Source organism: Suncus etruscus, chromosome X (genome assembly GCF_024139225.1).
Source record: "Suncus etruscus isolate mSunEtr1 chromosome X, mSunEtr1.pri.cur, whole genome shotgun sequence".
NCBI classification, from domain to species: domain Eukaryota; kingdom Metazoa; phylum Chordata; class Mammalia; order Eulipotyphla; family Soricidae; genus Suncus; species Suncus etruscus.
Window position 1 is genome coordinate 94,169,889 of NC_064868.1, and position 26,004 is coordinate 94,195,892.

At 52.0% G+C, this 26,004-nt stretch overlaps 1 protein-coding gene across 1 annotated transcript; it reads left to right on the forward strand.

The window, feature by feature from the left end:
* The first annotated feature begins 21,076 nt into the window (after positions 1 to 21,076).
* On the forward strand, positions 21,077 to 22,849 carry DUSP9 (dual specificity phosphatase 9). The gene is made up of 3 exons (XM_049767510.1): positions 21,077 to 21,470; positions 21,985 to 22,431; positions 22,539 to 22,849. The coding sequence occupies exons 1-3, from the start codon at positions 21,077 to 21,079 to the stop codon at positions 22,847 to 22,849; spliced, it is 1,152 nt and encodes a 383-aa protein (XP_049623467.1).
* The last annotated feature ends 3,155 nt before the right edge of the window (positions 22,850 to 26,004 follow it).

Consider the following 26,004-nt stretch of genomic DNA (forward strand, 5'->3'; position numbering starts at 1 on the left):
AGTTTCGGGGGCGCTACTAGTGTCACTTATGGGCACATGCTCTACCCATGGAACCACATTCAGGGCCTCATGGAAAGTATCTTTGCCCTTGGACACTGGCTTTCTGTGTGCCTGTCACAGATACCTTGGGGTTGGCATTGAAGAACAGCATCTGGCCACTTGCACTAGATCTGGAACCCAAGTACGAGATTGGCCTATTTCAAGTGGATTTTCTGGAGTGACCCTGAGTAACTGAGATCAGGGAAGTCATAAACATCTGAACTTCCCAACTCAACTTCCAAAGCAAAATCAATCTCCAAAAGCAAGAGCCAGACCAGGCCTTTATTCAGCCTACGAGAAGACCAGACAGGCAAAGTTCAGAGGATCATCAGTAACTCCCTGCCCAAGGGGGAAAGGCCAAAGGAAATGCTAAGAGAAACCCTGGTGAACACCACAGGCCCCAGCACAGCAGCCTGCAGGAGAGAAGCAGTCCAGGTAACCTTTGAATACAGTCCCGGAGACGCCCTCGAGCTAGGGCAGATATTGAAAATGGAGAAGAGGTCTCCTCTGGATAGATGCACACAGGGGCTGGCCATCCCGAAACTATCTTCCGAGCATTCCAGAGTTGCGCAAATCATACATTTTTGTGGACAGAGAAAGTCAGCTCCCTGCAACAGCACAAAGTCAGCAATAAGTCAGGGACAGAATGAAGTTGGTGCTGGTGGAGCAGTTTCATGATGTCAGTCTGTGGGAACCCCAGAGATGGAGAGATGTAGTGTAGAGACAGGTGACAGAGAGAGAGCATTAGATGACAGATGTATACAGATAACAGACCCATAGTGACACAGGTGTGTCTGTCTGCATGTATGTATTATGTTGGTTGTGTGCAATGACCCAGTGGTGTCCTGTGTGCACTCTTGTCCTTTGTAGAATTGTGGAGCTAAGACTAGATGGTTGAGTCCATGAATGGAGAAGAGGAAAAGTATGGCTCAGCCCAGAACATTTCACTCTTCCAGAGAGAACAACTAGAAGTCCCCACTGATAGAAAAAAGTTATGGGGAGACGGAGGGTGGGGGCCTGATCCTCACAATGCAAAGGCAAATCACTGCAGGAGAAATGAAATGACAGGACTAGAAAATCACCATTTGGCAACATACAAGGATGAAACACGAAAAGGGGGGATTGTGAAAAATTGGGTACTCATGGAGAAAGCCTGAAAAGCTTCCCCAGTGAGGAGGCTTGGCAGACAGTCTTAACCAAAGCTGCCAGCACCCATGTGGGCATGAAGACAAGAATACAGGATGTTGTGCACCCTGACAAATACTCAGAAGAGGGCCAAAGACACAAGGGGCTAAGGTGCTTGCCTGGCACATGGGTAACCCCAATCTGATCCAAACTGCCTCCTGAGCATGACCAGGAGTGATCCCTGAGCACAGTACTGAATAGTCCTGAGCACCACAGGATGTAGCACCAGCCCCCTCAATAAAAGAAATATTTTAGTGTTGTAAGCACAAATACTCTCTAAATTGCTCCAGAATAACCAAAACAGGAAATAGAAGACAACAAAATCCAACAAATAGTCTCTAAAGAAGACTGTGCTGGGCCACAGTTATAGCAGTGGGGAGGGCGTTTGTCTTGCACGTAACCAACCTGAGTCAGAGTGATAGCACAGCAGGGAGAACGTCTGCCTTGCACGTAGCAGACCTGGGTTTGATCCCTGGCATCCCATAGGGTCCCTCAAACCTGCCAGGAGTAATTTCTGAACACAGAACCAGAAATAACCCCTGAACAGCAAGGGGCATGGCTCAAAAATCAAAAGCAAAAAAACAGGGGCTGGAGAGATAGCATGGAGGTAAGGCATTTGTTTGCCTTGCATGCAAAAGGTCGGTGGTAAGAATCCCGGCATCCCATATGGTCCCCTGAGCCTGCCAGGAGTGATTTCTGAGTGTAGAGCCAGGAATAACTTCTGAGCGCTGCTAGGTGTGACCTAAAAACCAAAAACCAAAACAAAACAAAACAAAAATAAAACAAGGGGCCGGGAAGGTGGCGCTAGAGGTAAGGTGTCTACCTTGCAAGCGCTAGCGTAGGACGGACCACGGTTCGATCCCCCGGCGTCCCATATGGTCCCCCCAAGCCAGGGGCGATTTCTGAGTGCATAGCCAGGAGTAATCCCTGAGCATCAAACGGGTGTGGCCCAAAAACCAAACAACAACAACAACAACAACTGAAAAAGAGATGCTCCTTTCTAGAGAAGAATTTGGGGGAAAGATTTGATTGGAAAAATAAATGGCAAACCCTGTCTCATCTATAGATTATTCTAGCACTGCATCACTCTTCATTTCCTTTGAGAACTGTACTCAGATAAGAGAATGTTCCTTGCTTTTAGGAAATACACATAAAAGTATTTAGAGATAAAGGATCATAATGACTAGGTTGCTGGAGAAAAAAGGGGTGGTGGTGTAGGTACAGAAAGACATTGTAAACTGTCAACATTTCCAGAATCTAGATAAAAAGGCATAGAGGAAATTTACCTAGTATGCTTCTTAACTAGCTTTACTGAAATTTACTCCAGGAAATAAAACACCTACTGGATCTGAAACAAGAGGCTGGGTCACATGCTAACTCTGTCTGGTTAGCATTTTGATAAACTGCTGAACTTTCTCTCTCTCTCTCTTTTTTTGTTTTTGGGGCCACACCCAGCAGTGCTCAGGGGTTACTCCTGGCAGTCTGCTTAGAAATAGCTCCTGGCAGGCACGGGGAACCATATGGGACACCGGGATTCGAACCAACCACCTTAGGTCCTGGATCGGCTGCTTGCAAGGCAAACGCCGCTGTGCCCTGAACTTTCTCAAAGCCAATGTAGCACCATGCTCTTTTTCATCAACAGTGCACAAGCAATCTACTCTCTCCACAGCCTCACCAGCACTCTTTGTAACTTTTCTTCCAGCCATCTCAGGGGCTGCGCAGTGTTGTCTCTTGTGGCTGGATCAGCATCTCCTAAGAACTATTGATACCTGTGTTCTCCTGGGCAACTGGTACATCTTCCTCAGAGAACGATCTATTTGACTTCCCTGCCCATTTAAGAACTGAGTCATTTACTTTCTGATTATGGGCTTTCGGCACGTGTTCTTTATATAGATCTTAGATGTAAGTTCTTTATTTGAGCAATGCTTTGCAAATATATACCCTCATTCTTTGGACTGTGTTTTTGCTTTCCTGGGGGTCATTTGTAGCACAGAACTATTTGGACGAAGTCCAATTTATCTGAGATACCACTGCCTAATCCATGGTCATGAAGATTTATGCCTGTTTTCTTCTAGGAGTTTTCTAAAGTTTAGTTCTTAAATGTAGTCTCTGATTCATTTCTAGTGTCTGACCCTCTTTACTTTTTTATGGTGTCATATAAGAGTTCAACTTCATTATTTTAGCACGTGGATCTCCAGATGTCCCAGTCCCAATATTTCTTTCATTTAATTGTCTTGGCACTCTTGTTGAAAATCAATTGACCATAAATGGAAGGGTTTATCTCTGGACCCTAGGTTCTGGTACATTTATTTATGTGTCTGTCCTTCTGCCAGAACCACAGTCTTGATTCATGTAGCTTTGTAGCAAGTTTTGTAGCAAGGAATTTGAGTCTTCTGATTCTGTTCTTCCTTTTTCGGCACAGTTTTGGCCACTCTTGGTCCCTTGTATTTCTACTGAAGTTAAGGGTCAGTTGTCAATTGCTGAAAAAATGCCAGTGGCAACTTTGATAGGCATAGCATTAAACCTATACACAGTGTTACCATCTTAATAATTCTTTGATCTATGAATGTGGGATGTCTTGGTATTTCTTTAGATGTTCTATAATGTATTTTGACACACTACATTGCAGTATACACCTTGCTCTTTGATTTAATTTATTCCTAAGTGTGTATTTTTGGATACTATTGTAATTGGAGTAATTTCCTTTATTTCATTAGGAGTTTTTATTGCTGTGCAGAAATGTCATTGATTTTTGTACCTTGACCATATATCCTCAGAGACACTGTTTATTATTATTATTTATATTAGTTTCAGGTTTCCTCGGGGTTTTCTATACAGAAGATTATATCAACTGTTTCGAGAGGTAGATAGTTTTTCTTTTTTTCTTTTCCATCTCTTGCACAATTCCCTAGCTAGAAGCTCCAGTAATTCCACATTGGGTAGAAGTGCTGAAACTAAATATCTTTGTTTGGTTGCTGATCTTGGGGGCCAGTTTTTGGCCTTCCATATCCCCTTGGGCCTGCACATGCACCTTCTCAGATGAAGACTATCCCTTCTAGTTTTTTTCTTCTCTTTTTTTAGTCTTCTGACAATCAAAATGAATTTCTTTCTTTCTTTCTTTCTTTCTTTCTTTCTTTCTTTCTTTCTTTCTTTCTTTCTTTCTTTCTTTCTTTCTTTCTTTCTTTCTTTCTTTCTTTCTTTCTTTCTTTCTTTCTTTCTTTCTTTCTTTCTTTCTTTCTTTCTTTTTTTTTTGGTTTTTGGGTCACACCTGGCAGCGCTCAGGGATTACTCCTGGCTCTATGCTCAGAAATCGCTCCTGGCAGGCTCAGGGGACCATATGGGATGCCGGGATTCAAACCAACAACCTTCTGCATGAAAGGCAAACGCCTTACCTCCATGCTATCTCTCCAGCACCATTTTTTTATTTTTTAATATCTTTTTTTTTTTTTTTTTTGGTTTTTGGGCCACACCCATTTGACGCTCAGGGGTTACTCCTGGCTATGCGCTCAGAAGTCGCTCCTGGCTTGGGGGACCATATGGGACGCCGGGGGATCGAACCGCGGTCCGTCCTAGGCTAGCGCAGGCAAGGCAGGCACCTTACCTCCAGCGCCACCGCCCGGCCCCTAATATCTTTATTTAAGCACCCTGATTACAAACATGTTTGTAGTTGTTGTTTTACTTATAAAACAGTAAACATCTTCACCAGTGCAACATTCCCACCACCAATGCTCCCCCAACTACCTCCTCAAAATAAATTTTTAAAGTGATAAATAGAAAATAATGTGTCCCAATCCATGAACATAGCAATATTTGTTTCTGTTTTTATATTTCCTCCAACTACCATAAATGTCTCCATAATATCTTGCCAGTTTTATAATGTTTCCTCTCAAACAGCCACATCTTTTATGCTACTGCAGATGTTATCTTCATTTCATTTATAAAAACTGTCTCTTTCTTTATTTTTTACAGTGCTGGGTATCCAACCCAAGGTTGCCTGTTTATTTTTATATATTGATTTTAAATCAGAAATCTTACTGAAAGTTTGTATTCGTGTCACCTTATCTGTAGATTCTTCAAGTTGTTTACATAAACTCTGATATCACCTGCAAGTGAGGGCCTGTCACCCCCCCCCCTTTATGGGCCTTGACTTACTGCAAAGGCCTGGGACTTAAGCACAATGTAAATTAGAATTGGTGTTAGCCAACCTTATCTTGTACCCAACCTCAAACATGAAGCTTTCCACATTTCCCAGTTTAGTGGGGCCATTGTTAGTGATTGTACCTCATGTTCTAGCAGCCCATTTCTCCCCCCTTGTTTTGTACAGCCTTTGTAAGCATCTTTAATGAACGCGGGGTGGGCTTGCTCAGAATTCAGGAACATTCTCAATCATTCTTCGTTTTATTATTGCTGCTGCTGCGTTCTTTCCCCCCACATCTTCTGAGACTACAATTACACATTCGACCTTGCTGTCGTCTTGCTGTCCCTTACACTCCCTGCTTTTCCTTTTCCATCCCTGCTCTCCCCACACCGTTTTCTGCCCTGGCCATCTCTTGAGCAGCATGTAGTCTATCATCCGCATTCATTTAGTGCCAGTGTTCTGGTACTGTCATTTTTAGCTCAAGAATGTTCCGATGGTTCTTTTTTTTTTATCATGTCACTGTCTGCAGTAACTCTAAGCTTGTTTCTTTGAACATTATGTGCTTATTTACTTCAAGGTTCACATTGGACAGATTCAACGTCTGGAATCACTGAGGGTCATTTTCACTTGTCAGTCAGTAGTGTTGTTTTTCATGAATACTGCCTTCTCTTCTCCTGAGCCTAGTGGGGTTTGTTTGCTAAACACTATAATTGCAACATTTTCTCTTGCAGTGACTGGAGGCTAAGGATGTTATCTCCCTCCAGATGAGCCTGCTGTTGGCTTTGTGAGAACACTGCTAGCTGCTATCTCCGGTGGGCCGAGCCGAGCCACTGGGATGGTGGGAAATGAAGCTAGCTAAGGTCCTAGTAGGCCCGTCTCAGATCATCTCTTCCTAGGGCTAAGACTTAAGGCCCGATTGCAATGAAGGGTGCCTCCTGGAGGAACCCACTTGGCCAGCCCCCAGCATCCAGGAAAGCCCCTCACAATGTCTAAGCACCCCCATTTGAGTACCTGCCAACACCCTGGATCTGGTCACTTCCAAATCTGGCCTCTCCTCCATTTCTGCATTATTTGGGACTAGCCTAGTGTTTCTAAATGGCATCAGTGACATGCAGGAACAAATGAACTTCCTACCACTGGAAATGGAAACCTTTCTGTGTTTCTAAAATTCTTTGATTTTTGACTTTGGGGCCACATCCAGGGGTTACTCCTGGCTCTGTGCCCAGGAGTCATCCCTGGATGCTCAGGCTGACCAGATGTGCTGGGAATTAAACCAGGATGGCCATATGCAAGGCCAGTTCCTTCCCCTGAATTAGCTCTCAGCCCCTTTCATTGTGAAGTTAAAGGGATGGAGAGCTAGGACAGTAGGAAGGGCACTTGCCTTGCATGTGGCTGACCCAGATTCTATTTCCAGCATCCCATATGTTCCCTCAAACCCACCAGGAATGATTTCTTTTTTTTTTTTTGTTTTTTTGTTTTTTTTGTTTTTTTTGGTTTTTTTTTGTTTTTTTGGGCCACACCCGGTGACGCTCAGGGGTTACTCCTGGCTATGCGCTCAGAAGTCGCTCCTGGCTTGGGGGACCATATGGGACGCCGGGGGATCGAACCGCGGTCCGTCTCCTAGGCTAGCGCAGGTAAGGCAGGCACCTTACCTCCAGCGCCACCGCCCGGCCCCAGGAATGATTTCTTAGTGTAGAACCAGTAGTTCCTGAGCACTGCCAGATGTGACCCAAAAACTAAAACTAACATTGTGTACTTAAGTGAAATTATTTGATTTTTCACCTTTCTTTCTTTTTTTTCCACATCCAGCAGTGCTCAGGGCTTACTCCTGGCTCTGTGCTCAGAAATAACTCCTGGATGTCTACGGCCATACCACCCTGAATGCGCCCAATCTCATCTGATCTCAGACGCTAAGCAGGGTTGGGCCTGGTTAGTACTTGGATGGGAGAAATAATCCTGGATGTCTCTGAGGAGCATATGGGATACTGAGGATCGAAATTTGGTTGGTTGCATACAAGGCAAATGCCCTACTCATTGTGCTATCACTTATCCATTTTTCTGTTTTTTTTTTTTTGTGGTTTTTGGGTCACTCCCGGCAGTGCTCAGGGGTTACTCCTGGCTCCATGCTCAGAAATTGCTCCTGGCAGGCACGGGGGACCATATGGGACGCTGGGATTCGAACCGATGACCTCTTGCATGAAAGGCAAACGCCTTACCTCCATGCTATCTCTCCAGCCCCTTATCCATTTTTCTAATTGGTTCTTTCTCCTCTGTATGTTAGTTGTTTGCTTGGAATTATGCCCTTCATTGTATTTTGGTCACTTTCTTCTAGTTAGCACATTCCTCATTCACCCTGATTTCACTATGTGTACTTCCTTTTCTTACTGGATATACTGATATTTTTTAGAACTTTATAGTGGCAATGCCTTAAAACCCAGACAGAAGCATAACAGAGCTATGCACTGGTTTTAGGGATGATTTAGGGGGTGCTATCCTTCAACCATTGAACCAAGTATGTTCAATGTCTGGTAGTTTGTGGACAATACAGATGGAGAAAGAGCAAACCCCCAAGCCCAGTGGCATCCTGGGGTGAACTGGGGAAGCAGCACAAATCTGGGAGAGAAGAGGTGGAGCCACTGGGACATGGCATACACTAACTTGATGTCCCCTTCCTGCAGTGGGCAGGGGGATACTTTCTAGTAGGCCTTAGGGTTTGCCAGCCTTGAGACTGGCTTGTGCCACATTCTTCCATACTTTGCCTCTTATAGTTCCTGCCTCAGCTGGATTCTGGGGTGGGCTCCTTGTCCTTAGGACCCTGAAGGGGAGCAGCCTTAGACCTTCATGGCCACTCTGAGGTCCCTGAGGGATGGCCTTGATGTTCTTTTTCCTTAAATCCCACATTCATTTTTCCTGGCTGCTAGTCTATAAAATCACGGTATCCTCAATTAGAGCTCTCTGAGACTCTGCCTTCTGATTTCTCTCCTAGCCTGCTTATGTCTACCTACAAGAGAAACTCTATGATGGCTTAACCTAAGAGACATTTATTTGCCTCTAGCATTAATGAAGCGCAGGAGCAAAAAGGCTTAGTGTGGCTATTCCATAGGGTCATAAAGAATCATCTACCTTCTAGAATCTTCAGCTCCCTGACTGTGATGGTAGCCCCATGCTCCAAGACCAAAATATTGGAGAGACATGGGTCTGGAAGCAAACTCCAATACAGGAAATAATACACACACACTGAAGGGGATGAAATGTAAATTCAGAAATTCTAACACTAAAGCCTTCTGCTCTAAGAAGCAGGTAGCTCAGTCGAGGAAAGATGGAAACACAAGACATGGTTTTCGTGAGACCCAGGGTTTTTATTAGGAAGAACCAGATCACACCCTAGGGTGAAGAACAAGTGGTCTAAACACCAGTCCAAGGTGCTACATTCAAAGATGATTCTAACCAATAAGTAACAAGGTGCGTACTGAGTGGGGTGGCATTCGGTTAATCCAACACTTGACCATCCCCACCCCCTGAGACTTCATTGCCTGTATGCTAGATTTGCTATCATGGCAGCCCCTAGAACCCAAAGAAGATGAGGAAGAGAACAGACAACAAAGAGCATAAGAAGACATCTTCTCTCTGAAAGAATGCTCCAGAAATTTCCAGAAGGACTGGTGAGTGGGCTCGCACGGGGCATTGGGCAGTGGGGCTCTTTCTGGCCACAGCGCCCAGCTCAGAGCTGTCAGCAGAATTAGGCAGCACCTACAGGAGCAGGAAGAGACTGGGGACAACTTATACTTCTGTACTGGCTAGCAGGTAGCAGGGAGGCAGGGCACCCCATCAGAATATCCTGGAGCAACCTGAAAGCAAAGCCCAGCACAGATGTGTTTCTCCTTGACACAATTTGCTCTCCGAAAACCACTTTCCATTCCCATATCTAAGAGATCCCCACAGTCATCGCTGAGACCTGAGTCAAGACTGAGAGTCAGCCCTGAGAGAGAGCAGACTTAGGCCTGAGAACTGAGTTAGGCCTGAGAACCAAGTCAGCCTGGAGAGTCAAGTCAGGTCTGATAACCGAGTTAGTCTTGAGAACAGAGGCTGGACACAAAAACAACCGCTTCATCTGCTGCTGGGGTGTCTGCACTATTCCTGCGCAGGCTTTTGCAATTTCCTGGGAATTTTATTATTTCCAACTAAGAGGTTCCCAAACTGAAAGGTGAAGGGTGAACATGAAACCCAAGGGAACTGGTCGACGGTGGCTGACCCACTGGCCTTCATTAACCATTCTCTTCCCCTTTGTTTCTGGGTGACATTTTCCATGATAAACAGTGTTCCTAAGAGTCACTGCTAAACCACTGTCTGTTGAATGAATAAGTGAAGGATTAATGAATAACCCCAGTCCAAACCTGGGCTCCTCCAGATAATGGGTGCAAGACCTAGGGGGGATTCGCTCAAGGCCATGCTCAGACCCACTCGCCAGTCTGCTCCTTTGGAATTTAGTTCCCAATGGGACACGAATGCTACATAATCACATGTTTCTTGTTTGTTCTTTTAAAAAGTTGATGGCAGGAGTGGCCAGAGCAGTGGCGCAAGCGCTAGCCTAGGACAGACCCTGGTTTGATCCCCCAGCGTCCCATTTGGTTCCCCAAGCCAGGAATGATTTCTGAGCGCATAGCTAGGAGTAACCCCTGAGCATCACCGGGTGTGGCCCAAAAACCAAAAAAAAAAGTGATGGCAGAAGGTTTGAGAGGCATGAAAGGGCTCCCCAGGAGCTGGCCACCAACTCAGCTGCCCGGGTGGGTCAGAGGGCTTGGCCACGGGAGAGCTTCTGGTCCATGAGATGACTCGCATGCCTGGTGTGTTTGAACGTCTTGAGAGAACATTTACACACCGGGACGAGTTGAGAGTTGAATTAGTGATAAGTGCATGGGAAGCTGAGCAAACAGCGAGCAAAGGACAATGATTAACTCCTGGGCAAACACAGCCATGCAGGGCAGAAAGGGAAGCGGCCACGGCCTTGCCGGCTTAGCTGTGAATGGTAGGATGGCAATCTAGCGGGCTGGGGCAGGGAGACAGAGCTATGCCTTCCAAAAGGTTCCCCAGTTATGTCTCTGAAAAGACTCCAGGCTCCTTTGTGTATGGAAAGCCCCATCTCGAAACACTGTGAAGTGTAACCACCCCTCAAAAAAAAAAAAAAAAAAAAAAAACCTCCAGGTCAGGCTGAAAGAGTACAGGGCTTACGGTGCTTTTTTTGCATGCTGCTGACCCAGGTTCAATCCCTGGTACCCTCCAAGCCTACCAGCAGTGATTTCTGAGCACAAATCCAGGAGTAAGCCCTGAACAATGCTGGGTATCCCCCCCCCCAGACCTCTGGCCTCCGCCAGTTGTCCCTTTGCTCTATACACTCACTCCAGCCCACAGATGTGCCAGTCCTCTGACAAACAGTGCTCAAGGAGCTCACTAGAACTCTTGATGTTGCTCGATGGAAGCAGGAGCAACATTTGGGAGAGGGGCTCTTAACCTTAGAGCACCCCACAGAGCAGAGGCCAGAGCAGAAAGAGTGAAACAAAGAGCAGGTGGTAGGTTTGATTCTTGCACATCCCAGAGTGATCCCGACACTGATGCAGCAGTAGCCCTGAGCACCATAGATGTGGTACAAAAATAGAAAAGGGGATTCTGACAGTGGGATGAATGGTGACTCAAAAGATGTGTCTACTCCCTGTACCCTGAGAGCAGCAGATAAGGAGACAGGGTTTTTTTTATAAAGGGGCACTTCTAAAAACTCACAAGGATGGATGGGGGCCACAGCAGAGGGGTACATAAGCAGGAAGGGTTGGTTCTGGGAGCAGCCCCCAGGACCTCAAAGCAGGAACCCACTAGCCAGTGCCCCTCTGTTGTTGTAATTTAAATTAAAGAGTCCTAGTGTTGGTGTGGGGATGGTGAGGCCTTTCTAGGCTAGGCCCAGCTCCCACAGCCCCTATGGCCTGACGGATCTGTAGGTTGCATGGTGACGACAGAAAAATTCACAAAGCAGTCAGATGAAGTTCCAGGAGTCAGCCAGCTTTATTTCACAGTCCTCTCCTAACCGCCATGTACATTTCCTCACATGGCTTCTTTTCCAAGCAGCCACTTCTCTGCTCCTTCTCTGGCTCTCTCTGCCTCTGTCTCCCTTTCAGCTGCTTCTCCAGGCTTCCATGCTGACTGGCTCCGTTTGCTGATGCTACAGCTAACGCTATTGCTGCTGCTTCTTTGCTGATGCCGACTCAATCTCTCCTTATCCCTTCTCTCCCTCCGGTCAGTCTTGTCTACCTGCCCATTCCAGGTGCAGGCAATTCTGATCATTCAGGTGGAATAAATAAGAAGTTGAGGGAGGGGATACCAACACCCCTCCATACTCTGACCTGAGAGGCATGTATACAGGGGCCTGACACTGTCCAGCAGCCCTTGGCTGCAGGACTATGGAGTCCCATTGCTGTTTCATCTGGTTTGGCTGGAAGGTTGAGTCAACTGCGAATTGCCATGAAGCTCCAAGCTTCTGGAACCCATAGTCCCATGGCCCCATGTCTGTAATACCTGGTGGTCCATGCAGGCAGACATGGACACTCCCTTCCTGTACCCAAGGAAGGGAAGGGCAGGAGCCAGCTGGACAAGTCAAGAACCAAGTGCCTGCTCTGTGCTGAGTGCTCCTTCACACCAGGACTCTTCTAAAGTCTCATCTGCAAATCGACAAGGCTGGAACAGTGCATGTTTCACCACCACGAAGGTTTCACACCACTGTACATGCAGGTCCCAAGCAGACAGCTGCCAAGACGACCCCATTCACATTTACACATGCACACTCCACAGAACCACTGCAGAGAAACAACCATGAGGAAATAGAACGGCACCAACAGGATCCTGTGTATGCTTGTCACACTTGCCCCTGCAGCAGCATAGATACCAGCATGGATAACCATCCATGCAATCTGCCTGAGCCACAAAATATAGCCATGAACTGCACAGACCTGAACCTAGGCACAGGCTGGCCTCCAACTCAAAGACAACTGAAGTAGAAATGGACAGCAAAAAAAATCACTGAAGAATTGAACAGTGAGGGAGTATCAAAGAGGAAGGAGGGGTTTTGGTTTATTCTCATTTGGGAACCACACTCAATGGCACTCACGGGTAACTCCTGGCTCTGCATTCTGGGATCACTTCTGGCGGGACTTTGGGGACCATATGGGGTGCCGGGGATCAAATCTTGGGAGGACCGAGAATGTGCAAGGCATGAACTGTGCCCACTGTACTATCACCGGAGGTGCTCGAAGCTTTACTCCCTGGCTCTGTGCTCATTGTTTATTCCTGACTCTGTGTTCAGGGATCATCCCTGGCTCTGTGCTTGGGCATCACTTCTGTGGTGGGGTTGTGAGGGTCTCTGGGAACATATACACTGCCAGGGACATCCTGGTCAGCCATGTGCAAGATAGATGCCTTCCCCTCTGTACTATCTTGCTGGCTCTGAAGAGGATGTCAAGAAAAAATTTGAAAATATATGGAAATAAATGAACATAAGTCTACAACATAGAAATTTTGTCAGAGGCAGCTAAAGCAATTACAAAAATAAATATTAGAGCCAAAAGGAAAGTTATACTTTCTCTCCCTAAAATGAAATATTTTGTTTTAAAGTTTGTCTGGGGGGGTTTGGTCCACATCAAATATAGCTTGTACCCCATTATTTTATTGGGGTGAGTGGACCATGGAGTAGGAATGTACAGTCAACCTTGACTTACCCAATCCACCATATCCCTCAGAGCCAGTCTCAGGAGTAAACTTTTTCCAATGTTAGTGAAGCACAAGTCTGTCAGCCAGCTGGTCCACTTCACGGTTCTTATCTCCATGCACCAGGTTTCACTTCAAATCAGAATTGTGGCATTGAGCCCTGGATCTACCCCCAACTATGAGCAAGAATCAAATGGGGGATTATTGGAGCTTCAAAAGTCAGGTGTGGACTAAAATAAAAGACTTAGGAATCGTCTTTTCCTCATTTGAATCGCTAAGACTATGGACTTCAGGTGAGGGCACAGGAGCCGAGAATGCTGTGGCCCAAAAAGCACTTCTCTCTAACACGGGCACAGCTGCCAAGGGGGTGGCTGGAAACCACAGGATAGAAGTAGAACAGGGCCCAGCCTCCTGAGGAGACCCTGTTTCTCGGGTGCACTGGAGCCCTGTCTCCCCTCTGTCTCTCAGTGTGAGCTCACCTTAATGCCATCTGCAGTGATCTTCTCTAAATAAAGTTGCCTTTGTTCAGGTAGGGTGTCGGTGGGCTTGTTTTTCAATTGTTTTTGGTTTTAGGAGTCACACCAATGGTGCTCAGAGTCCCTCCTGGCTCTGCACTCAAGAATCACTCCTAGTGTGCTCAGGGACCATATGAGACACCAGGCAAAAGCCCTCTCCACTGTCCTATTGCCCCTGCCCACAGGTCCTTGTCTATGTGCATCTGTCGAGGCCACACACCCTGTGACATCTTACAGGTTCTGGGTGGGCTGCCTGGGGGGCCAGGGAAGGAGCAGACCTGGCTCCTGGGAACAGGAGGCAGAAGAGATCCAAGTTGGGAGGGCTCAGCAAGGAAAAGAGTGAAACAGCAGGCTGGGGAGTCATCAACTCTTGGGACTCCTCCTGGGGACTTCTACACAGCTTATGGGGAGGCAGTGGGACAAAGCAGCTGGATAGGCTCTACACATAGCATATGGGGCACCAGTATCTTCCAGGCACAGATGGGATGCCTGAAAATTGCATGGCTGTAATACCCCCAAGGAAGTCTGGGGTCCTCTTATGACAGAGAGCTCTCTCACGGCCATCAGAGGAGCCTGACCAGATGCCTTCCCAGACTGAACTGGAAAGAGGGTGGTGGAAGTAGTGGGAAAGCCGAGCCCAGTCACAGAAGCCTCATCTGTGCAGTGGCTCTAACAATGGGTGAGCATGACTATGCTCCTGCCGGGAAGATTCAGGGGGTAGTGGGCAGACCACCAGGGGCTGAGTGGCAGGACTATTGCTGATTGCAAAGCACCTTTGACAAAGTCTGGGACTTTGTCCTGTAGCCATTAGACCCCAAAGGGTGTTTTGGGTGGGGTACCTAGTATCATCAGCTTCAGATCAGACATGTCCCATGGAAGAGGGTGCCAATTGGCTGAGGGGAATGGGCCCCTGTTTGATCACATAAGCAGCCCCAAGTGTCCCTTGAAAGCCACCAATATGCTGGCCAATCTGTGCCCAATGCCAGAATGACACCAATGACCTCCAACTCAGGGAGGAAAGTGGGGGGGGGCAGGTGACATGGTGCCATCCTGAGGAGTAACTGGACTCCAAGGTCCTCCAGGGAGCCCCCAGAGCCAGGCCACCAGGGCAGAAGTCACTGAGTTTCTGGGCCTCAAGTTTCCCTATCTTCAAAGGTCTCTGAGACTCGTGAAGTACTCTGTTTTGTATTGGGCAGCCAGATCCTAGGTATTAAACCTCCAGACAGAGAGTACCACAGAATACCCTGCCTGAGAGTCTCAGATACCCCAGGGGACGGGACTCCCATCATCAACATGAGGGGTGCTGGCACTCCTAAGACCATGGCTGCAGTGGAACCATGTGGGTACACAGGCCCAGGGAGCTCAAACTTGACTGCAGTGTGTATGTGCTAGGGATTACTAAGCACTGAGAGATAACAGCCTGAACCCTGCCTCTTGTCACAGTGCTCCTTCTCCAGGCACAACCCATGTCCCTTTCTGGTGTGCAGGGGCAGTGAGGGAGCAGCAGGGCAGGGCATCTCCTCACAGCCCAGGAATATCCCCTCCTAGGCAGGCTTCCAGCATCTACCACAGCACCTGAACCCTCAGAATTCATTCCCCCAGACTGGCTCTCCAGATGCTCCCCATGCCTGCAACCTCAACTTTCAACCAGGTTTGGAGGGTGCCATGGAGCCATGAGGTTAAATGTGTCTGAACAAGGGCCCAGAGGAAGCGACCATAGGCAGCTAAACAGGCCCTATCCTCAGCACTCTGAAGCTTTGCAGGAGGCATGCCTTCATGCATTCTATGCACTTGCTGTGAGGGTATCAAAATGGAGCTCCTGGAATGTCCTGCAAGCATCTATCTGAGGCACTGGGAGGCTCTCTCAAGATCTCTTCAGGAGCTGCCTGGGGAGGGGGGCCTGGTGCACCTGCAGAACCACCATTGTGCCCACCTGCTTGGCCTGGCCTCAAAAAGGCTTGCTCAGACAGGGGCAGACAGGAAGGACCAGGAGAGGAAGGACAGAGGTAGAACATGGGGTACCGCTTAGGCCTTGGTTGGCACAGCTGCCTTCTCTCCTGTGCAGTCCCATTTCCTGGGGAGTTTCGCAGGGCTGGGGGGCAGCAGTGTTCATTCTGAAAGCCCCCACTGCACCCTTCCAGCCCAGAGCACTAAAGTGCAAGGACAAGTGAGGAGGTTGTTAGCCAGACTTCCAGAAACTCCTCTGAGGGTTAACTCAGCCCAGGGATACAGCCAGCCCCATCCTCCGCTTTGACTTTGGGTTGGGTGGGCCTGCTACAGCTATCTGGTGATGGGCCTAGGTCCTAGAGTTGTAGCAGAGAGCAGCAAAACATCCTGATCCTTCTCACCAGGCAGACCCCAAGCCAAATGGGGCCAGCTCACAGCTCCTTGGAAGGCTGTGGAACTGGAGCCTGCAGGAGGTGTCCGCAGGGCTGCTCAGTGCCCCCATCACAGTGAGGACTGCAGTGATGCTTCATGAGTGATGGATGGGGAAATTGAGGCAGCGGGCACAGAACGGTGTCTCCACTTTCCAGAGAAATAAGTCAGGGTGATTCCTCTCCTGCACACCCCAACCAGGCAGGCCCCCCAGATTGGGAGCAGATGGTATCCAAGCCTGCCCCTGTCTGATGCCGGCCTAGAGAGAAGGAATCCCAGAACTCCTGAATGCCCCCAAATTGCTGCTGCTGTGCCTGGACAGCCCCCAAGTCCCTGAGACCCCCAGCCCTGCCACTGTACCAACACATGAGCGCTGCCACACACTGCCTCAGTTTCTCTCACCAGAACCAGGCCAAGTCTCATGGGACTTGCCCAGGAGGACCTTGATGGGCACCCAGGGAAGCCAGCCCGGCCTGGGGCTGCCCCCTCGCTAGCCCGCCCCCGCTCCTGGCTCCGCCCCTTCCTGGCACCGAAGCACCCCAATCTGCCACTGGCGATGGGGAGAAGGCTGCGGGGTGCGCTCGCACCAGGATCGGGTCGCGTGCCTACTCCCGTCGTGCCTCCAACCCCCGCCGCTCCCCGAGCCCAGCCATTGGCCTGGTCGGTCTCGGGCAGAGGCGGAGAAGCCAGGGACCGGAGGGGACGCGTTGGCGGAGGAGGGATCCCTAGGAGCGGTGGCCGCTCAGCTGCAGGCGAGGGCAGCGGCGCCCGAGGCTCCGGTGCCAGCCGGGGCTTCAGAAACTTCCCGGCTGCAAGGCGCAGAGCAGGCGCGGGGAGCCGAGGCGAACGGAGGGCAGCGGAGGTGAGCGGAGCCCACGGCGCCCTGGCCCCCCACCCCCACCCGGCCTGGCTGTCCCCGACGTGCGCTCCTCCACCCCACACCCCAAAGTCGGGCCCCGGAGAAATGGACTCACTCGGGCCACAACACGCGCCTCCCGTGTTCCCCGCAACGCACTCTTCCTTCTGCTGATGCCCCAGTAGCCCCCAGACTTCCCAGAATACAATCAGTGAGACGCACCCACTCCTAACAAGGCCCTGACCGGCCCTGCCCCCAGCTCCCACAGGCTTCTTACAGACACCCCAGCCACGTGCCAGCCCAAACACTCGCCATCTACCCACCCAGCCACCCAGTGAAGCCCCACACTACCCCCATCCCACAGCCCTGCTGCCCCTATTCAAACTCCTCGTGCAGCCCCGCAGGAGCTCCCCTGTACCCAACACCCTCACACACCTGCTGAATCCCTATCTCCTGGCTTGGCCTCCCCCCACATCACACATCTCTGGGCCCCTCCAGCCAACCTTCCCCGCACAGCTGGCAGGACATGTGTGTGGGGGGGGGGTCAGTGGTGCCTTTTCTACTGACATGGCTGCCACCCTGACAGGGGAAATGTTGGGGCCTGAGGTGTTCTGCTTAGGTGGGCAAGAGGGAGCGGCAGCTGGCCCTGAAATGGAGGTGTGTGCTGCCTGCCGCCCCGCCTGCAGAGCCTCAGGAGGTGAGGTGCAGGCGAAGTGGGGTCCAGCTGGGGCGCCCTGGGTGTCCAGGGCTCCCTGGCTCAACAGTTGGGTTCATTCATTCATTCATGCTTTCTTTATGCACAAGAGCAATTCTTCTGGGAGCTGGAGGTACACGGTCCGGGGCTGAGTCGGGGCTGAGTGGAGGCTGCGGCCAGAGGGGTACACGGCTCCCACCCACTGCCGCCTGGCACGAACTCCCAGCCCCTCCAGGAGAGTGCGCAGGAAGGAGTGTGGATCTGTCGGACAGGGACGCTGTGGCTGGGGGCAGTGTGCAGACCATATGACCTGGTTGTACAGCCCCGGCCCTTCCCCTGGGAGGCGGGAAACCTACGGCTGCGGGTGCGGGGAGACCGCAGCTGGCGGTGGAAATATCCAGGATTTGGGAGGTTCCCAGTCACCCTCTTGCCTGCTACTCCAGTAGTTTCCAGGGACACTGGCCCGCCAGTGAAGACCGGGACTGGGGGGTAGGGGCGCCCAGCGAGGGTCGGGGGAGGGGGTCTTGGCCGTGCTCAGCCCCGCAGTGCGGCCATGCTACAGGTTCCAGTTTACCCCGCTGCTGGCGCGAACACTGCTGGCAAGAGCCTCGCACTTTGGCGCTGGAAGCTCAGGAGCTCCTCTCAGCTGCTCTGCGCTTCTTCCTCTGGCGGGCCATGGGCAAGGTGCTGGCAAGCCCTGTCAACTCACTTGGGGGATTGATCTTGAGCCCAGCTACCTTCGCGATCCTCCCCACTCTCCTCTTCCCAGTTCTCCTCTGGTCACTTCCTTCATGCTGGCAACCCTCTGTCCAACCACACTGCCCCCTATGACAGTGCTGGGGAAGCAAATGTCTCCACATGTCCCTGTGCCACCTCATCCCTGCTGCCCACTAGGCTGCCTGCCCAGACCAAGGTACCCCCAAAGCTGCAACAGTCTGGAGGGGGTCACCACACTGTCACCTTTGGGAGAACAAATAGCAAAGTACCAGCTCAGGTGTGCTGGCTTCCAGATGAAGGCCCCCTTCCCTCCTGTCTGGAGCCCTTGGAAATTGCAGCCTCAGGGAACAAGATCCCTGGAGCCCAGAGGAGAGAGATTACAAACTGGCCCAGAACACTGGAAGGCTTCCTGGAGGAGGCTACCTGGGGGAAGGGCTGAAGGAACATTCTGGGAAAGAGGAGGGCTCAGGTGCTCCACTCAGCTGCCCAGGCCCCGGGTACAGGTGGGTGAACTCTGTGATTTTCCCTCCTGCCCAGTTTGAATGCCCAAGTCAAACCCACTCGCCTTTGCTGACATTTTCTCTGAGCCAGCCCCTGGGCCTGGGTTCCCAAGCCCAGGGTTCCCTATGGGTTTTTCCTATGTCTGGATGAGTGTGGACCAGACTCACTGACCCAGGCCACCAGCTCAGTTTCCAGTGGTCAAATGGCAGCACGGCTGTTAGAGCCCCCACCTTTGGGGTGAGGGGGCCTCATGCTGATCACTTTCCTCATGTCATTAGTGACAAGAGGGATGGGGGTGTCTGCTGACCTTGTTTGTCCCGACTGGCTTTTCACCCTCTATCCCCAGCTCTGACATGCCCCCAAATGTTTGATCCGGGGCTGCGCTTCCTCCTCTGAGCGGTCTTTTCTGGTTCTTGGCCCATTTATCTATCGGAGGCTTAACCTTTTGATCAATTTGTATGAGCTTTATCTTATCTGCTCTACATTTCCCTTCAACTCTGCTATTTGCTCGAGATGGTCTGAAGCTGAGGAGGGCCATGGAGCCCGAGGAACCTCCCCCCACTGCCTTGCATTGGCTCAGCCTTATCGCCCAGGGATTAGCTGGTCTCTCTCTTTCTTTATTACTGGCCTGGCCTACCCGCCTGAGCGCCGACAGCGTCCTGCTTGAGCCTGGTGTGTCCATGGAAGGTACGGAGGCCTCATTGGGCGGAGGCGGCAGGCTGGCCTGGTGGCCGGTGGGAGTTTGGAGCGGAGTGTTGACTGGACTGGTGGGCCCAGGGGGAGTCCAGATTCGACAGATTTCCATGGGAAGAATTTAAGGGAGGCAGAGCGGGAAGCAGGGGCCACCCCCAAGGCCAGTGAGGCAAAGAGCCCCTAGGGACTTCCCCGAAATTGGTTCTAAAGAGGAGCTTTGGGGTGTCTGCAGCCTCCCGAGTTACCTTGGGAGCTCGGGCAGGAAGGCAGCGAGTATCGGTGCCTGCCTTCTTACCGCTTCCCTGATTTCAGTGGAGCCCCTCTAGAGCCCAGACGGCGGGTATGAGGGGCCCATTGTACAGCTGAATGATGTGGGGGAGCAGGCAGTGCGCTTGAGGCCGCTTTGGGAGCAGCGGGGGAACCTGGGCTCTAGTCCCCTTTCCTCCCTTCCCCCTGCCTCCAGGGGCCTGAGTGGCGCCGGCCAGGGGAGCTGCAGCTGGGCCCCCTGCTGGGCCCCTGACCTGCCCTTGGCCTCTGCCCTGGCCCTGTCCCGCCTGGGTGGAAGCCCCGGTTCAGCGCGCCACTTGCGGGGGCCCACTCGACCAATTCACTGCCATTCGTTGGCTCCCGGGCCCCCTGAGCCCGCCCCCGGTGCCCCGCCCCATGCAAGCAGCAACTCCACCTACGAGGGCCGCGGCTTCCAAGGTGCGAACGAGCGAGTGAAGAAGCTGGTCCGCGGGCAGCAGGCAGGAGGCAGCTCTGGCTTCCACGTGCGCGCCAGCCACGCCGCCCCGCCCCCTGCACGGCCTGGGGTGCCTGCGGGGTACGGCGCTCCGGCCCTGTGTCAGTCTCGGACCCTCCCTGCCTCCCGATCCCGATCGCACTGCGAGTCTCTTGTCTGCTTTCTCCCGGCGCCACCGCCACCGCCGCCACATTCCCCGGGCTTGGCTAGACTTGGGGGGGAGGCATTGGGGAGGGGGTCGCGCGTATTTGAGGGGGATATCGAGCGCCTCGGACCCCAACGTGGGAACTTGAGGAGTGACTGACAGAACGGCGGGCTGAGGGAAGAGAAGCGGAAAGGGGTGTGACAGGCAGTCTTGGGAGGAAGCTTGGCAGGGAGCGACTGCGAAGGTGCTTCAATGTCCCTCCTGCCTCTTCTGGGGAGGTCTCTCTCGCACCCGGATGGTTTTTCAGGGGATAGCGGGTGCCTTTCTGTGCTGGCTGAGAGAGCGGGGCGGGAGCAGGTTATGGAGGTGCTCACGCGGCGCTTCCTCTCTCCCCACTTTCTCCCCCCCTCTCCTTTCTATTTGTCTCTGTGTCTCTGTGTCTCTGACACTCTCTCTCTCTGACTCTCTCTCTGACTCTCTCTCTCCTTTTCTCTCTCTCTCTCTCTCTCTCTCTCTCTCTCTCTCTCTCTCTCCTCTCTCTCTCTCTCTCTCTCTCTCTCCTCTCTCTCTCTCTCTCTCTCTCTCTCTCTCTCTCTCTCTCTCTCTCTCTCTCTCTCTCTCTCTCTCTCTCTCTCTCTCTCTCTCTCTCTCTCTCTCTCTCTCTCTCTCTCTCTCTCTCTCTCTCTCTCTCCAGAGCCGGCGGCCCGACGGACACGGAGCCGCGAGCCTATGGAGGGCCTGGGACGCTCATGCCTGTGGCTGCGCGGAGAGCTATCGGCCCCGCGGCCACGGCCTCTGCTCCTGGACTGCCGCAGCCATGAGCTCTACGAAGCAGCGCGCATCAGCGGGGCTCTGAGCGTGGCGCTACCCGCGCTGCTGCTGCGCCGTCTGAGGCGTGGGAGCCTGTCTGTGCGGGCGCTGCTGCCGGGGCCACCGCTGCAGCCGCTGCCTCCCGGGCCCGTGCTGCTCTATGACCAGGCAGGGGGCCGGCGCAAACGCGCGGACGATGCTGCTGCCGCAGACGACGACGACGCAGACCTGGAAGAATGGGAGAGTGACTCGGTGCTGGGCACGTTGCTGCAGAAGCTGCGCGAAGAGGGCTACCTGGCCTACTACCTGCAAGGTACAGCAGAGGGGATGGGAACCCTGACCTGGGCATGAGAACTCCCAAAGTCTGGAAGTGGGGAGAGGGCCCATAGTATCCAGCTGATAGGGGGCTCTCCGGAATGATCATTCACATCCCTCAACTTCTCAGAGACGGTTCTGGAAAGTGTAGGGAAAAAACACTTTCCCCTTCCCCATAGCAGGGGGGACAACACACCAGGACCCTGAGATCCAGAGGAGGGGTGGCCTCTTTGCCAGGAACTGCACAGGCCTGACTGACCCCTTCTGCAGCCATCAGAGAGACATGACCTCTGGAGGGAGAGATCTCAGCACTTAGTGTTCTGCACCCTGCTGGGCTCTTGGCTCCCTACCACCACCAATAGCAGCTCCTGGGGACCCGGGTTGCTGAATTGCCATGTCAACTCTGGATACTTCTCCTCACTCCATTTGCCTAGCCTCTTTGGGGATCTCTGCCTGGGCACTCTTTGCTCCCTTACCTACTGGCATCTGGTCCCCTTCCTGTCGCCTCCCAGGTGGCTTCAGCAGGTTCCAGGCCGAGTGTCCGCACCTGTGTGAGACCAAGCTCGTGGGCTACAGAGGCCCAGGTGTGCTAGGGCCCAGCCCCGTGGTGGGCCTGGGCGGCCTCCGCCTGCCATCCGACTGCGCCGATGCTGATTCTGAGGCTGAGCGTGACTCCATAAGCGGTGGCCTGAATTCCGAGGGCACCACACCACCACCTGCAGGGCTGCTGTCATCCTATCCAGTGCAGATCCTACCCAACCTCTACCTGGGCAGTGCACGCGATTCGGCCAACGTGGACAACTTGGCCAAGCTGGGCATCCGCTACATCCTCAATGTCACGCCCAACCTCCCGAACGTGTTTGAGCAGAACGGTGATTTCCGGTACAAGCAGATCCCCATCTCTGACCACTGGAGCCAGAACCTGTCCCAGTTCTTTCCTGAGGCTATCGAGTTCATCGGTGAGTAACCATGGGCACAGCCAACTGTGGAAGGGACTGGGGTGGGGTGGGGGTAGGAAGGAAGGCCTGTGACCCGCCCTTATGCTGGCCCCTGTCTGTCCCCCCAGATGAGGCATTGGCACAGAACTGTGGGGTGCTGGTGCACTGTCTGGCAGGTGTGAGCCGCTCTGTCACTGTCACCGTGGCCTACCTCATGCAGAAGCTTCAGCTGTCCCTCAACGATGCCTATGACCTGGTGAAGCACAAGAAGTCCGACATCTCCCCAAACTTCAACTTCATGGGGCAGCTCCTCGACTTTGAGCGCACCCTGCGCTCCCGGGCCCGAGGCCTTGGCCAGCAGGAGTCAGCCGAAGAGGACACCCCGTCCTTCTTCACCACCCCCACTAGTGATGGGGTATTTGAACTTGACCCCACCTAGAGTTCACCCTCCCCCCACCCCCATGCAGGGCCGGCTGGGCAGGCAGGGTGGGGAGCTCCGTTCATCAGGCAGGGGCTGTGGAGAGAGGCTAAGCCCAGAGAGCAGGCCCCCATGGTAATACCCAAGGGACCTATTAAACGTGCCTACTGGCCCCAGGCTGGCCACCACGCTCCAGAGCTGTGTTGCTGTGCCTCTTGCTTTGGTCTTCAGGGGGTCCCCATTCCTTGGAGCCCCCTGCCAGAGCCCTGGACTGGGACATGTACCCAGTTCTACCCCTGTCCCCTAACAGCCACTTGGAGACCACTTTCAGCCTGGGAGCTGGTGTGGGACCTCCCCAGATAGGGAGGCTGCCCAATCTGGACAGCTCATGTTGGCCCTTGGAAAGGGAGGGTGGAGAGCGCTGGGCTGGGTCCCAATCTCGCATCTGGCTCCTGACTGTTTACCTACTGGCTGTGTGAAAAGACACCTTTCTCCCTCTCCTCCAGATGTGCCTGCAGCACTGGGGCTCTTTGTGACTGCCTTGTGGAGATAGGGTCTCCCAGCAGGAGTGCCCTGAGGGCAGGGCCGCTGTGGGTTTGGGGGGGCAGGAAAGGGCCAAGCTGCCCCCACAACACAGAGTCATTCATGGCCATGCATGCCAGCATGTGTGGTACCAGCCCTCCTGGGAAGGGCCTTTCATAGGTCCTGGCTCCAAGGGAACAGAAGACTGGCTGCCAACCCTCCCCCATGTCAGCCCTGCCCCTCTGCGCCTCTAGAGCTGACTGTGACTACTGGGTAGCAGCAGAAGGATCAGGCTGAGTCAGGCACAGAGTCTGAGCCCTCCACAGAGGTGCTAGGAGATGCCCGGGAGATCGTCACAGTACAGCCTCAGCTGGAGCCTCCAATGCTGTGCCTTTCTAGTTTAGCTGCATCTTGTCAGGAACTGAGATTCGATGCAACAGGAAGTGGAGGGGGCAGGGGCAGAGGCATTGGGAGTCAAGCATGTACCATACCCAAGGAAGCCCTCCTGGCCCAGAGCCCTAAACAGAGGATATGTGAGTGGCCGAACAGAGCAAAGTCCAAGAGAAACATCCTCACGGCCTGAGCCTACTACAGTGCCAAACAAGGTCCCACTAGCTAGATGCATGGGCTCTCAGGACATGGGTTCAACATGAAGATCTCTACATCTCTCCAGGCTGTCTCCTGTCCCTCCCTTCATACAAGGTCCAGTGCTCAGCTGCTAATTCCCAGGCCTTCCCAAATACTTCTGGTTGGAGTCAAGTGCAATAGAGAGTACACAACACCTAGGCTCATGGCAACCAAGCTAAGCTTCTTGAGCAGTCGCTTTTGGACAGAAGAGGGTCAGGACATGGCCAGAAAGGTCCCCCAGATACTGCTGTGAGCACTGACACATGGGAAAAAATTGCACACAGGGTCCCTGTCTATGGTTCAGAGCCTTCTGCTTTTATATTCAGCTCTGCTGGACTCTTGTCCTAGACTGGGGGGGCAGGTGTCCCAGGACTGTTACCTGTCATTCAAGACACTGAGAGGTTTTGAACAGATCTCTTCCATGCCTCCTCACATTCTGACTGGTGACACCCTGGGTGCAGCTCTCATCCTCACTGATGTCTGACAGTCTTAGCAAGACTCCGGCCATTGTTTTATATTTCATACTTGCTCTCATCACTCCCACTCCTGGTAACAGGGTTCTAGGCATCCCCCTCATGAACACTCTCCTCTGGTGGCTTTCTTGATGCCACAGGAAACCAAGAGACAATGTCTGGTACCCCACATGAAGTCGATACCCCTAAAGGAGAGTAAGTGCAGGGTGCAGAAAGAAGTTCTTGCAAGTTGTGAATACAGATGTCAGCAAGAACCCTGATATGGGTCATAGTCCTGTGTTATCTAAGGGACTAAACACCACCCAGCACATCCTTTTAGAGAAAGAGTGGCAAGAAAATGACAAATCGAGGTGGCACTAGAGATAAAGTGTTTGCCTTGCAAGCGCTAGCTTGCCTTGCAAGCGTTAGCCAAGGAAAGACCACGACTGTGGTTCGATCCCCCGGCTTCTCATATGGTCCCCCCAAGCCAGGGGCAATTTCTGAGCGCTTAGCTGGGAGTAATCCCTGAGCATCAAACAGGTGTGGCCCAAAAAAAGAAAATGGGGGCCGGGAAGGTGGCGCTAGAGGTAAGGTGTCTGCCTTACAAGCGCTAGCGTAGGACGGACCACGGTTCGATCCCCGGCGTTCCATATGGTCTCCCCAAGCCAGGGGCGATTTCTGAGCTCATAGCCAGGAGTAACCCCTGAGCGTCAAATGGGTGTGGCCCAAAAAAAAGTATAAAAAAAAAGAAAATGACAACTCATTAGTAGGGTTTTGTTTGTTTGCTTTCTTGGTTTGGGGGCCACACCCAGCTAGGTTCAAGGTCTACTTCTGGTTCTGCTGTCAGGAATTATTCCTGGCGACCCTGGGACCATTTGCACCAGGATGGATCCCAGATCCACGTGTTCCAGTCCATTGAACCATCTCCCCGGCTTTAAAAAATAAGTCCCAGATGGAAGCGGAGGAAAGCTCAATGGGCCGAGTGAATGCTTTGCATCAAGGAGCCCCGGGTTTGATTCCTGACATCATATGGTCCCCCAAGTCCCAACCAGAGCAATTCCTAAGCAACAAGTCAGGAGTAGCCTCTGAGAACTTCTGGGTGTAGCCCCCAAACCAAACCAAACAAACAAAAATTAAAGTTGTCAATGAAGTAGTCCAGACATTGTTCCCAATAGCACCCAGCAGAAAGAGCACAATTTTGTACAGGGACATTCTCCAGATCCTCAAAAGTACCTTGTAGGGAATTCTGAAATGAACTGAGTCACTAAAGGACACACATGCACAGTCTGGGGCAATAGCTCTGCAGAGTGGTTTCAGGACCACACTGTGCCAGGGATCACTGAATCCATGGGTACTCAGGGACCAGCCCGTGCCAGGGATTAATCATGTGTCAGCCCAGCCCTACACCAGGCATGTACTCTAACCCTGGCACTATGTCTCAGGACCTAAGGATAAAATAAGATTTTATGAAGATCGCATCACTAAGCCAAGTAAGCTTCCTCAATTCCCCAGTGGCAGATAGGGTTCTTCATAATCCAGCAGAGACTTTTAAGAGACAGGTGTCAGTGACGGGAG